The 14,459-nt window shown below is 38.2% G+C and overlaps 1 protein-coding gene across 7 annotated transcripts in view; it reads left to right on the plus strand.

Moving 5' to 3' along the window:
* SATB1 (SATB homeobox 1) overlaps positions 1-14,459 on the plus strand; it is a 124,418-nt gene that overhangs the window by 81,114 nt on the left and 28,845 nt on the right. For all 7 annotated transcript variants that reach the window (XM_056857263.1, XM_056857261.1, XM_056857264.1 and 4 more), the window contains exons 8-9: positions 2,573-2,785; positions 7,913-8,068. In XM_056857263.1, the coding sequence (XP_056713241.1) occupies positions 2,573-2,785; positions 7,913-8,068 (369 nt within the window). The remainder of the gene's footprint in view (positions 1-2,572; positions 2,786-7,912; positions 8,069-14,459) is intronic.

Here is a 14,459-nt window from a genome sequence, read left to right on the forward strand (position 1 = left end):
GTTTATTCCCCCTGCTCTTGGAGATTGCTTCATCTGTGGTCTCTTACAACTGAAAAAAACAGCCCCTGCAAAAAGATATTCCCAATTAATGTAATCCATGGTATGCATGACAAACAGACTGTAGGTACAGTATATCCTTTTTGTACCCCACTTTTCTCTTCCTTAAGGAGTTTCAAAGTGGCTTCCAATAACAATCCCTTCCTCTCTGCACAACAGGAACCTTGTGAGGTAGGTGGGGCTGAGAAAGTTCTGAGAGAACTGAGATTGGCCCAAGGTCACCAGCAGGGTTCACGTGGAAAAGTGGGGAATCGAACCCAGTTCTCCAGATTAGTCTCTACCGATCTTTACCACTACGCCATACTGGCTCTCAGATGTTTGGGCATCTAAAGAGCAGATAATTCCTGGTAACTTAAGCAAACACTGAGGGGAATTGTTAAAAATTCCAGTTCTCTTGGCCATCTAGTCAGAGGGCCAACCTAAAGATGTGCCAGAAAGTTTCTTGTCTGCAGCACCCAGTGATGTTTACAACTCAATTTTCAGCCATGCAGGAACCCACTGTGAATTGGAATCATGTTGCATGATGGAGGGGGACCTTCCACCCATGCTATTTTCAACACCTGAAACATCCCCGAGGAGGCAATATTTGTTCTGTTGACCCAACAACCTGAAAATTGAGTTTAAAATATAGTGGGAGCTTCAGAAGTGGAAATCTCAGCACACTGCTGGTTTGGCATCCATTTTTCAAATTCCAAATTCCTTGTCGAAGGCTTTCACGGTCAGAGTTCATTGGTTCTTGTAGGTTATCCGGGCTGTGTAACCGTGGTCTTGGAATTTTCTTTCCTGACATTTCGCCAGCAACTGTGGCAGGCATCTTCAGAGTAGTAACACTGAAGACACTGGAGTAGTGACACTGAGACACTGTCCTTCAGTGTTACTACTCTGAAGATGCCTGCCACAGTTGCTGGCAAAACGTCAGGAAAGAAAATTCCAAGACCACGGTTACACAGCCCGGATAACCTACAAGTATCCAAATTCCTTGTTTTGTTAAACCTGGGATATGTGGTCACCTATAAACTGAGCTGAATTTAAATGATCAGCATAGACACTTCCTAAATAAATAAATGATGGGATAAAAGAAACACCAAGTGTCCCTTTTTTGTCATCTAGTATATAGCGTTGTATTTGTGTCCTGAGGACACAGAACTTCTTTGTGTGTGCTCTAAACAGTCTTGGGATTCTTGGACTTGGGATTCTTTAGGCTCATTTCTTCATCTTAGAAGGCAAAGTTCTCTTTGTGCATGAACATTAATTTAGAATCAAAAGTTGTAGTGTTTTGAAAGAGAATTAAAACAAGGCATGGAATTTATAGTTCCACAGTTTGGCCTTTGCCAAAAAGTAAGCCAGGGTGTAAATGTTTTAATTAATAAATAATAAATAAAAGATGGTAATTTATTTGTTTGATGTTTAAAAAAACTCTTCACCGTTATAAAATGAGCTTGGTGCAGCGTATATGATATCCTCCCCACACACACACACACACACACATTTTATCTTCACAATAACGCTATAAGAGGTTAAGCTGAGAGAGAGAGAGAGAGAGCGAAACTGGTTAAAGGCAATCCATTGAATCTAGTGGTAAGGTGGAGATTTGAACCCAGGTCTGATTGGTCGCAATCCAGAATTCTAACCACTACACCACATTGATTTATGAATGAGCCAGAATAGTCAGGGTTTATTGTACACAAAAATTACTCAGTTGTGAAGAGAATAGATTACCACTCAGGTAATGCTGAAGTGTCTGTCTTTGAATCTAAACTATTTATAAATGCATGCAAATTCTGGATTTATCAGATAACTTTCTACCACATACTTGATGGAATGGTAAATTTTGCATATAAAATGTGTCTGTATATCTGAGGATAATTCTTCCTGGATTTTAAAGAGATGGAAAAGGATATGATGTATGACAGTAAATATGTTCCTTAATCAAAGTATGTTTTTCCGTTATCACACTTTACAATGATTATTACTTTTTCAACTATTGGGGAATTGGGGAAACAAAATACAGCTTTCAAAATAATCTATACACTGATTTTACTTCATTTTTTGGCTGTGTTTTTTAGTTTTGTTCCTAGGTTATATAGTGGTCTCAAATTTCCAGAAAAAAGTTCTGCCTTTGTAGTTTGTATTTGTTTTATTTCAGGCTTTGAATAAGAGTGGTGTAAAATGCCGCAGAATTACTTGGGTTTTATTTATTCTTATTATTGTCTGTCTTAGAAAGATTTCATGGCAAGTTAAGTCAGTAAAAAAGAGGAGCCCAATTAAGCAGATTCAGTTTGTATTGTGCATAAAGCAGATGCTTAATAAAATTAAGACTACAATTGAGGCTCTCTTCTGCATTACCTCAATTGTCAGTAATATATTCCTATGCAGGATGAATGCCTTTTTACTGCATGCTTTCCAGAGTTAGAGAAACAAAGAAAAGAATGATTAGCAGTGACTGACTGTGTATGCTGTATAAGACTGCATAGTGTAACAGGGTTTTTTTTTGTGGTATTCTTTTCCTTTACAGGGCTTGCTCTCAGAAATATTGCGAAAGGAAGAGGACCCTAAGACCGCTTCCCAGTCTCTACTGGTAAACCTTCGGGCTATGCAGAATTTCTTGCAGCTGCCAGAAGCAGAAAGAGATCGCATATACCAGGATGAAAGGGAAAGGAGTTTGAATGCAGCTTCTGCTATGGGCCCCACACCTCTTATAAGCACACCACCCAGTCGACCTCCTCAGGTAAACTGTTTTTCATATATTTCTGATCTTGTTGCTAAAGCATTGTCAGTGTCTGAAGAAGAAGAAAAAAACTACGCTGTAGAATATTTTGAAAGATACATAAATGATGGTGGGGTTTTATTGCATAAGCAGCGTTCAGAGGAATTTGTTGAAATAGTTTACAATCTTTATAAATCTATGTGGCCAAGAAGCTCTGAAGCCAACAGACAATTCTGGCTTTGTTACAAAGTATACAGCCAGGAAATACACATAACCTTCTCCATCATTCTCTCCCTCTCGCACACACAAGCACACTTTTTTGTTTTGCATATGCTGTGGAAAACAATGCCATCTAAAGAGATATTCCGATTGATTATGGTCTGTGCTGTGAAGGTTAACCCTGTACAAGGACTTGGACAGTAAACCTTGCTTTCATTTGCACTGCACTCCATCCGTTGTAGGGGCAGTTCTCTGATTCAGAGCTCATGGAAAGACACTGGTCTTGCTTGAATGGAAGCCCTTGGCACCAGAGGAACATGATGCACAGCAGAGGACTGCCTCCATAATGTGACAGTGTAGTGCAAATGGAGTAAGGATTAGAGCCCAGATCAAAGATTTGAGCCCAAATGTTTGAGGCCCAATATGTCTGTCCACAGACTCACACTAGAAGAAGAAGAAGAGTTGGTTTTTATATGCTGACTTTCTCTGCCACTTAAGGGAGAATCAAACCGACTTATAATCACCTTCCATTCCCTTCCCCACAACAGACACCCTGTGAGGTAGGTGGGGCTGAGAGAGCGTGACTTGCCCAAGGTCACCCAGCTGGCTTTTTGTGTAGGAGTGGGGAAGCAAATCCAGTTTACCAGATTAGCCTCTGCTGCTCATGTGGAGGAGTGGGAAATCAAACCCGGTTCTCCAGATCAGAGTCCACCACTCCAAACCACCGCTCTTAACCACTACACCACGCTGGCTCTCAATATGTGTAATTTTAAAACAAAAAATGTCCAGTAGCACTTAGAAAATTTATGTATTCTTTTTTAGTTTTAGGATTGTTAAGGCCTTGATGCATCAGAGGATCCAGGAAATACATATAATCTTCCACTTCATTCCCCTTCCCCAGTATATTTTTTGTTTTGTTTTGCCTTCTCTCTAGTTTCAGTAAGTTACAGTAAATCTGTGTCTTGATGTGTCCTCTGTATGGTTTCTCAAAAAACACTCCAGAAAGGGATATCTGTGAGTTCCAAACATACTGTAATGTCTAGGATTTTCAGTCAGGGTCTACTGATTTTTGGATCTCTGTTGTAATAACTATCATAGCTTGAAGTACAAGACATTATTCAGGTTCCATTGAAATTTCTTCAAGAAAAAAACAAACAAAAAGGCTAGTCCCAACAAATAACACAAACAAAGACAAAAGATATACATAATAAATAATGAAGTTCAGAAAGTATCAAAGAACAACAACTCCTCTAAGGAGGGAGTTCTTTACATATATGGTTTTTAATACTGTATTTAATCATTGTAAAGTGTATGGTCTTTTGAAAAAGAGCTTTGTTGAAATCTGTCAGCTATGTGCATGGATTTGTGTATTAAAATGTTGAGTACTGACCACTTGTTTCATACTTCCTGCATTCATTTGTTTATTATGTATGTATTATATGCAGTGGGTAAGTAATTCAACAGTAAGCTGTATTTTGCTTTAGTCCTTGTTTTATCTTTGTTTGAAAATGGTTCCTGAACATTTCTAAAGATCAGGTCAAAAGTAAATCAGACTTAGGTATCTGATCAAGAGATTTCTTGGACCCTCATGGGTTCAGTCTTCTAGGTGCCAAGATGGAGTCAACCTTCGTATATGTGCTGTACTCACAATTTCTAATTTCAAAGGATATGTTTCTGTGTAGATAGCACTTTACTAAGATTGTTTGAACGCCTTTGAAATCTAAGTGCCTAGTCTTTCTCTAAACACAAAATAATTCTAATTGATGATCTGTGTGCCAAGTTTATTGTAATGATACATGTGAAATGGCCAAAATATAAAACACAACCTTCCATCCTTGAGAAACCACCATGGAGAGGAGAGTTAATGGAAACACTCACACTTAAATATAACTGTACTTTTAGGCGCCACTGTAATAATGGAGTAGTAAACTTTGTCCTGATAAAAAGCCATTTTGAAAGCAACCACATTTATTATACCTTTCATACCATTTGCAGAGAAGAACTAAAAAGTAGTTTGTTTTGCCTGGAATGAACTACTTTATGAATTTTAATGTATAATGTAATATTAAAAGCTAAACCAGGATTTAAAAATGGTTTTGTTCCTAAAACTAAAACAGTAGTTATGAGAATACATTATAAAAGGTTTTTTGTTTTATTTTCACCTGGGAAAAATAATGTGAGGTCCCATATTTGTGAAAACCTGTTCATTTACTGATTTGGTTTTTCATCAGTTTGTGCTTTGTTCAGAAAATATGATGAACAACTCCAGAATTTCCCATTTTTATAATTAGTGAGGAGATGGATATATATAGATTAGCTAGTAAAGAAGTTCCCCCCCCCATATACTTTAAAATAAGTACTAGGAATTTAAATTATTCTTTCTTAGGCCTGTCTTCCCAAACGTTTATGACATTTTTATAGAAATGGTAGCAGTTTTGTTACAATTACAAATAACTGATTAGGTGATGCCTAGTTGCACTTTGTTTTTAAGATGCACACTTTTAGCAGGCATTTGTTTCATGTTTTGTGAAGTGCTATCTGTACTGATGTAGCTATATAAATAATAGCTTTTATTATGGGTTTTAGTGGTGTTCCAGCTTAACATTTTTGAAGGTTTTATGTCATTTGCTAGCACTTTTTCTTCACAGAGCTCTCTCTTGAGTTCATTTCTACCCCAAACACTAAATCTCCTTTCAAGAAACTGAGTGTTATAAACCACTGTTCCATTTTTGAAACAGATATGTAAAGTACAGCACACTGAGTTGTGACTGATGCTTAAAGGGGGGGGGGAAGAGTTTTATAGATGGTCTCCTAAAGATGAATTAGCAATATAAATTAGTGCTCACCACAACCTAGACTAATCATGCACGCTATTCTTAATACTTCAAGAGAAAGGAAAGAAAAGAATTATTTCTGAGATTTCTTAAGAATGTGTATTTCATTTTTAAAATTCTTATACAACAAAGCAATCTACATCCCAAGTTAATATATGCCAAGCAATCCCATTAATTTCCTCATAAAATAATTTGATGATAGCCTTTTAAATAACGTCATATCGATGCTATTTGCAAAGTGTACTGACTCTGCAGTTTGAGAAACATCTTGAGTTGCTGTAGGTATTCTTTGCATGACACCTTTTTGAGAGTTGTTTAGATTTTTTAAAAAATTGACCCCGATATGCCTATCTGTTAACATTAGTATAATTTAATTATTCTCTTTTACCATGTTTCTGATTTAGCTCATTTAATCCATGTGGGCCCACTTTTAAACCATTATTCTCTCTAGTCTTCAGAAAACAATTGCTTCAGGTGAATGAAGAAGTACTTCAGAGCATAATGGCTCAATGTAATTGCCACCTTTTTCTGGTGAACAGAAAAAAGAACCACTGCATAAGAGTAGCGGGTTTGATGGTTACAGAGGTAATTCATGGCAGTGTGGCAATTTGCAGTATAAATATTCAAGAATTTTTTTCCAGTTTAAGACACGTTCAGAGATTGAAATGCATTTGAAGTTAACTAGATAATTTATCTAAAAAAGCATTAATTTATTTTTGTTCAGTGCGGAGAAGAGATATAGAGACTTAATAGGACAGCATTGTAGATTACTTTTTAAATAAGAAGTAAAATTAAACGTTTTGTGTATTTGATACCTAACACTGAAATCCTAACACTGCAATCCTGCTGTACCATTGCACATGCGCACACATAGAAACACATTCAGTTACTTGAAGGTACATTTCTCTGGTAAGAACCCGGGCAGACTTTCCCTTTGCGTGGCTGCTTATGGGTTATTCCATGGTTTTTGCTGGCATAACTGTACGCTACCTTCAGGGCATTCCTAGGGCTAGGGAGGCGTAGGAAGCCAATAACTCCAACTCTGCCCCAGGCAGCTTGCCCTTCTACACTGGCACAGCACTTATACTGTGCCCTGCTGGCAAGGCTTCCTGCCACATAGTTCTTAGCCAGCTTCCTAATCGCTTTCAGCTCAGGGTTTAGGCTTGTGCTGTTAGATACTCACAGAGCTCTCTCTTTTCTGAAAGCTATTAAATCATCTACAGCTCAAGGACACTCACCTGTAGCACTATTCTTTTGGAACAGCCTCTCTGAACAGGAGAAAGTTCCTATATTTGCCAGATTTGAGAGACAGTGTAAAAGCAGTCCTGTTAAAAAGAGATTTTGGTAATGGATAAAGTTTCTGCTGTACTTTAAGAAAGAGAGCAACAGGGATGGTTTGCATTTCAGAATGTTCAGCCCTTCACCAGCACTGTCTTTTTAAGTTGCTTTGAGCCACTATAATTTACTTATTTATTTAGAAAATTATTGTGCCACCTTTCCAGGAACCTGATCAAGGTGGCTTACAAAATACAAAAATAATAAAAAGGAAAGCAATAAAATATATTAACTAAAATCAGGCATTTAAAAACACAGCTCACTATGAAAAGTGAGAAAGCGTAATATAATTCAACACACACAAGACTTTTTGGAGTTTAGGGTGAGAGACCCAAGGTTATCCCATAAACACTAGTGGCTAAACAGAAATTTGAACTCAGGCTTCTCAGTCAAAACCCAACACTGTAGCCATTCCACTATAGTAATGGAAAATATATTGAAATACATGAACTGTATTGACTGTACATAGTGTTTCCCTGTGCTTAATTTATTTTGTGAATCTAACACTGCAATTACAACTTTTCACTGATTGGGAAAGTTCATTCAGAGATTTGCAAGTGTCTGTTGGTCTATTTTACACATTTCAAAGAGCCTTTGTGTGCAAGTTATAATTCTTTTAGTACCAAGCATATTCTCACTGATTTCAATGTAATTTCTAATTAAGGGGGTTTAAACTGCAGAGCATGACGACAAATGTGCCTCTTAACTGGATGTTCATTGTTACTTGAAAAGGGGATGACATTGTTATATTATTGTACAGGTGAAAACAGCTGCTATTGCAACAGAAAGGAATGGAAAACCAGAAAACAATACTATGAACATTAATGCTTCCATTTATGATGAGATCCAACAGGAAATGAAGAGAGCTAAAGTGTCTCAAGCATTATTTGCAAAAGTAGCAGCAACTAAAAGCCAGGTAAGGGCCTTATCAGGCTTCATCAAGTTGACTTGCAGTGAAAGATTTACCAGCATTTGTTCCAATATGAAGTTTAGTTGAGCCTTACGGGGAACGATGCAAGACAATGGAGAGAGGATGGATGCAATCAAGAAAATGTTAAATTTGGTTCTGCTTGATTTCTGTGCAGCTCAAGGAGTCTTTTAAAGGGGCCATACCTTTCTATGGATTTTGAACTGTTATTAACCTGACATACTTTCTTGAAATGTGACGGAATTCTAACTTTTCTCTGACAGAATAGATAGAATAGTTCAGAGTACACAATCCAGATCATTCAGATGGCCAGCTCTACACATTTATTAAATCAGAAATAGCACATTACATCACTATGTTAACTGTGCTTTTTTTGTGACAACTTTATGCTACAGTTTGATGCATTCATTCTTAAGTCCAGTTTTTCTTCTTTGTCCCATAGCACACACACATGTGGGTCTCTCTGAACCATTACATATGTCTTTGGGTTGGCTCTAACCATTTTATGTTGGTTAAAAAAGGCAGGAGAAAGACCCCTTTGGCCACCCAAAAAGGTTATGCATGTACAAAAGCCATTTGGGGTGTGGTCTGCAGTAAGGAGTGTAATTGGGTGAGATTGAGTGAAAAAGCTGCCTGGATCCAGTCCTTAGATATTCCTGCTTTTTTATCCCTCAGTGCATGTGCTCACATTCTTCCCCTCCCCTTCTCTTTATACCACCATTGGTTTGTATTGCCACATAACTCTATATCCCCTTCATTCACTAAAGCGTAAACGCAATAATTTAAATCAACAACATTAAAAATGAGAATAAAATTGAATAGCAACTCAACAACCATTAAACTCATCAATTAACAAGCCAATGGAAGAGAAAGAATGAAGAACTGGAAATTTGGATTAGTGGGACATAACTTACAGCCCGTTCCTGAAGGGGGGTAGTTAGTGGACAGCCATGGAAGGTGCAGTCGCGCTGCCTCCAGAAAGGCTTCCCAGCCAGAAAATTAAAATTAAAAAGGCATTTAAAATAAAAACCCATGAAACCCGTCCATTGAGTTTCATGGGGCTTCACAAGCTGTTTTGCTGGCGTAGCTCTGCAACAGTGCAAAGGGGTTGAAAGGGTTTTGGGAGCTGCCTACCGGCAGCAATGCCCCTGGTAATGCCCCAGAACGCCCCCCCCCCCAGTGCTGGTGCGGACACTTGCTTCTGGGAACGCAGCAGTGCTGGTGCCTGAGGCTTGTACCACTGCGCTGTTCCTGGGGGCCGGTGTAAGTGTCCCCACGCCGGTGTAGGTGCCACTTATCATGGTGCAAAGTGGCACAGATGCCGGGATGGGGTCACAGCGGCTCCTATGCAGCTATGCCCCCCCATTCAGGATTGCACCCTTAGTTCAGGAATTACTATCAGCAACAGATATTTTAGAAAGAGTACATAGTTAAGTAGGACAAATTTTGTTTTGGTTCAAAAATGTGGGGAACTCAATCCTTCAGTAGTTTTCCATGCTAATGTCATGAACAAAGCTCTGAGTTTGGCATGTTTTGTTACTTTGTCAAATGCTCCAATAAGTTCTTTCCCCCCTGCTATCTATAATAGTACACATACTTTGTTATATAAGCTTTGTAAATAAATACCAGACCAGTTATTTAGCACTATATATTTCACAATGGTCAGCTATATTTCTCTCGGAAGCTCACAACTAGAAACCAAGTTATTCCTCCCTAATATCTAGTAATTTGAGAGACTCTACAGTTGAACATGAAGTCTTCATATTTTAGCTGATCCGTGGATTTGTATAATCCATATGGATTTGTATAATCTTTTTAAAGTTCATCAAATAGTTATGTTTTGTTTGTTCTGGACCTGTTGCCAAAATTGATTGCAACTGCTTTCCTTCATTCCCTTCTCCCTTATTCAGCTCTCCCAGGTTGCAATGGCAAATGTAGAAGACACGTAAGTCCCTTTAGTCCCAAAATTGGGTCCCATTTAGGACCTGTTTTCTTTAGAACATTTTTTATTCCCCCACTCCAAATCCCTCCCAGCCTATCTGGTTCTTGTTTGTATTCAGAGTAATACTAATAGAATGAAACTGACATTCCCAATAAATAGATAACTTTCGTAATTCAAATACTGAGTTTGCTCTTAGAACTACAGCAGAGTACCGAGCAATTAATATCTCAAAATCATTCTCCTGGATGAATGCAACATATTTTGAAACCATCACAAATGGTCAGGGTTTTTTTGTTGTTGTCTCAATGCAAATAAACTTTGCACTTTTATTTATTTACTTCACTTCTCCCATTTGAGGACTCAGAGTGGCTTACTTTGTTCTCCATTCCTCACAACAACCATGTGAGGTAGATTAAGCTTTGTGTGTGTGACTAGCCCAAGGTCACACAGTGGTAGCATGGAAATTCAAACCCGGGTATCTCAGGTGTTAGTCCAAAACTCTAACCACTACATTACACTTATCAGGTATCCCATCCCTCTATCCTATTTTATGCTCATAAGTGAAAAAGCTTACTGTGACTAAGTGACTGGTGCCTGTTGTTCACTCAGTACATGTGCTAAGTAAGGATGTGAACTCCAGTCTCTCCAGTCTTACAGCCCATTATTCACCTTGAAGGCTGAAAGTCCTTAGAAGTGCAGGGGGCCACACCAGCGTCCATGCCCCTTGCACCAGTAAGACCGGACAGCAAGTCAGGCTTGTCATGCCGCCCTCCTGGCGCTGCCATGGCAGCGTGGCCTTGGGACGCCAGCTCAGCCTCCACCGAGGCATCCTGACGACACACTTCTGTGCACTGTCTTCCCGGGGGGCATTCCTGGGGCAGTCCAGGGGTGGAGCCACCTTTAGGTGGCCTCCTCAGCCCTTTCAGGCCGGGAATGCCCCCTTCGCCCTCACCTAGATGTACGCCACCTTTTTCAGTGGTGTATCCCCGTGGAACCCTATGGAGTGGTTCCACAGGGCTCAAGGGTGAGGGCAGCATGTTGGCTTCAGTGGGGGGGGGCTGAAACCTCCTTTGGAGGCAGCACGGTGGCGCCTCCTCCAACCATCAGCTCAGCCTTTCCCCTCAGGAATGGGCTGCATGTCAAGCACTGTAGCCGCTATACCAAATTGGTTCTCTCATAGGGTGCACGGATTGACATTGCCTTAGAAATCCATTTTAAAACTGCTGTAAAAGTTTTTTTTTTATTTTAAGCATCAACAGCCAGGTTCGGTTAGAATGTAAGTAGTTCCTGCCTGAAATCTGTGTTTAATGTTAGAAATTTAAAAACTAATCTGGGTAGCAAGTGAAGACATTAAGTAATGTTGATTGGAGTGATTGATAGATACACAAAGGGTTCTGTAGGATTTTTATCAGTATATTCATCATGCATTAGTGTATGTTAACTATAGGTAGCATGTTAACTGTATGGAAACATACATCTTCAGATACAGGTGTGGGATTATGAAGGAATAGCTTAGTGAAATGTAAGGGTGACATGAAAAGTAGATTATCCTTGCCATGAAGTCATGTAAGATACAAAACTCTGATTGATCAGGTTCTTAAAACTGCCTCAACCTAGAAATTTATATTTTAGTTCTGAATTGACAGAATATGACCTCTTTTTATTAAGCGTGTGTTTGAGATTCTAGTGTTGCATTTTGCTTTGTTATTTAAGCTTCAACTTTGGAAATGTTTGCAGTTGGGAGTTGCTCCATCTTTTCATTATATAGAAAAGATGTTTCTTTTTAAAGTTATATGCTGTAAGGAATACTTAAAAGGATATTTTGGAAATGTTATATCAAAATGATTAAACTCAAGCTGTGGACTGTAAAAAATTATAGCTTTACAGGCCACATGCCTGCCTACCCCTCAATCACTGTCAAAGTGATAATTTCTGCAATAATATGTTTCTTTTATTGTGGGATTCTAAACACCAAGTGCTGTTTAAACATTAAACTGAATTGTTTATGTTAGCGCTGTACTCAGTGTGTCATACATCAGGCCACTATAATCTCTCATGGAATGTAAAATTCTGTCATGAATCATGGCTTGTGTATCGGAAATTACTGTAATTTTGATTGGAAATTACAGGGCTCTTGAAATGTTTCTAATTATGATAGAATGTTAACCGCGACTTCAAACCTGTGTGCTTCTTTAGATGTCTTTTATTTCCATGTGAAGGTTATGCATTAAAAAGAAATATCCATTGTCTGCACCCGTCCGTGTTACCCATCCTTATGTTTTCTGCTTAACATTGATACTGTATCCATAACGCCACTTGGCTTCATGCTGTGCTTAACGTACATTGGTATGGGGGCAGGGGAGCTCCCCACTTAATTCTACCTGTTCCGCAATAGTCCCATATTTCTTATAATTTGTTTTAAGTTTACTGTTTATTTGAAATAGAAAAATGGAAACCGGTAATTCCAAAAAAACATGACGTTGACATGCAGCAGATAATAATTGGGGAAATAAAATAACGTGAGGAGATTAGCCACTGAGATCACTAGTAGTCTTGTTAAAAATGCATACGACATTGCACATTGTCCCAATTATTACTATCCTCGGAATATTCATATGTCATTCTTACATGTGTTTTTAAAAATAGCTTGCTTATTATCAGAGAGCAACTTACACAAGCTCACCATTACTAATACTGGCAATCTACTTTTCTTTTGCACACTTTTTTTAGGTGTTTTGTCTTGGTATAAAACTTGATTTCTAATTCCCAGATATTGGTTGTGATACCTAATATCCATCGTTTGTGTTATCCCCCTCTCCCATATTTTTACTTAACCGGCTTAACTGTGCAGCACTCCAAGCTTAAAAGCAGTGTATCCGTTCAAGTACCGGCCACTTTGCGGCCACGGCTGAGAACAGGCAATCAGAGAAAAGCACTAGGTTATGAGTTTCTGTTACACAAGAGGAAAGAGCAGCCCCTTGTCTTTCAAACCACCACACTACCTTCCAGAACTCCTGTGCACTATGGAATCTCAGTCCTTTCTCTGATGTCTGATTTCTATCAATTTCCTTTCTTGACTGAATGTATGATATTGCTATTTGCTGAAAAATTATACAAAAACAAAAGGGTTAATCCCATGTAGATATATCATAGTAGGTCTTGCTACAGCAAGATAGTCTGTTCGGTAGTAATATCTGAACAAGAAATCACTGTTTACAATTGTATAAAGAGACAGTGTGAGTCTGAAAGATTTCATTCTCATACCAAATATTCAATTTGTTCTTATAAAACTAGTTTTTTTTTCACTCGAACATTTGCATGACTTTACACATTTACACATGAAAGTTAGATAGTTGCAGTTCAGGTGGTGAAGAGTGCCATCAGACTTCTTTACTGCCACGCAGAATGTGGCTTGAGTGAACTCACATGCAAGTGGGTAGGTGGTTTTCTTCCTTGTGAAGTTGGGCTAAGAGGGATGCTGTGTGGGCCTGAAGTATTCCTCCCTTATATATTGTACTTGTCTCCCTGAAGTATGGGTTCGGCAAGATGGAGTTTCACTTTTGCTGTTTGGTAGTGTTGTCACCAACCCAACAGCTGTTGTTTTGTAATTTGAAAAGCATCATATACGGCCCTGCCATCCCTCCCTCCCTCCCTCCCTCTCTCTCTCTCTCTCTCTCTCTCACACACACACACACAATGAATTCTATTATTACTTTATTAATATCATAATATTGGTTAAACTGCACTGGTATTTCCTAGTATAAAGGCATTACAGTAATTTTTATGTTTCCATGAAAAACTATTTATTTGGCATACTAATACTGGACAATTATTTTAAAATTAGTTTGGCTTTCACATTTTTAATCCATTTTTAGGCCTTGCCATTTTTTATGTTGCTGTAACATGTTGCTGTTACATACCTCCTTGTGTCAGTTTGAACACCAAATGCTGTACTCAGAGTAGGCATTTTTAATATAACATTGTTTTATCCTAACAGCTAGAACAGACATTACTGGATGAAATTTATTAAATAACTAGACAAAATTTCTTCAGCTTACCATAAATATCGAAAATTTCAAAATGTTCAAAACAGGTATAATCCATCTTAAATTGGTAATTTTACGCCCTTTTGATTTGATAGTAGAAGCAAGCATGTGTTTAAATTTCTCCCACTGAAATCAGTGGGGTTAAAGATATATTGGTTTTTATTGTGTTCAATACATTTTAGCTAGATATGCCTACATAACTACAATAAGCAATCCTAAATATGTTGTCTGTTGGAGGACAGTTTTTGTTGCTGGTATGTAAATATACCACAAAATTTATAGAGTGATATACACATATCATGTGATGCCCAAGAGAAATTAATTAAGCTCTTTTAAAACTAGGATTTGCTTTGAACATTCTTTTGTAAGTATTCCGTGATCACTGCAAACT

Source organism: Euleptes europaea, chromosome 11 (genome assembly GCF_029931775.1).
Source record: "Euleptes europaea isolate rEulEur1 chromosome 11, rEulEur1.hap1, whole genome shotgun sequence".
NCBI lineage: Eukaryota > Metazoa > Chordata > Lepidosauria > Squamata > Sphaerodactylidae > Euleptes > Euleptes europaea.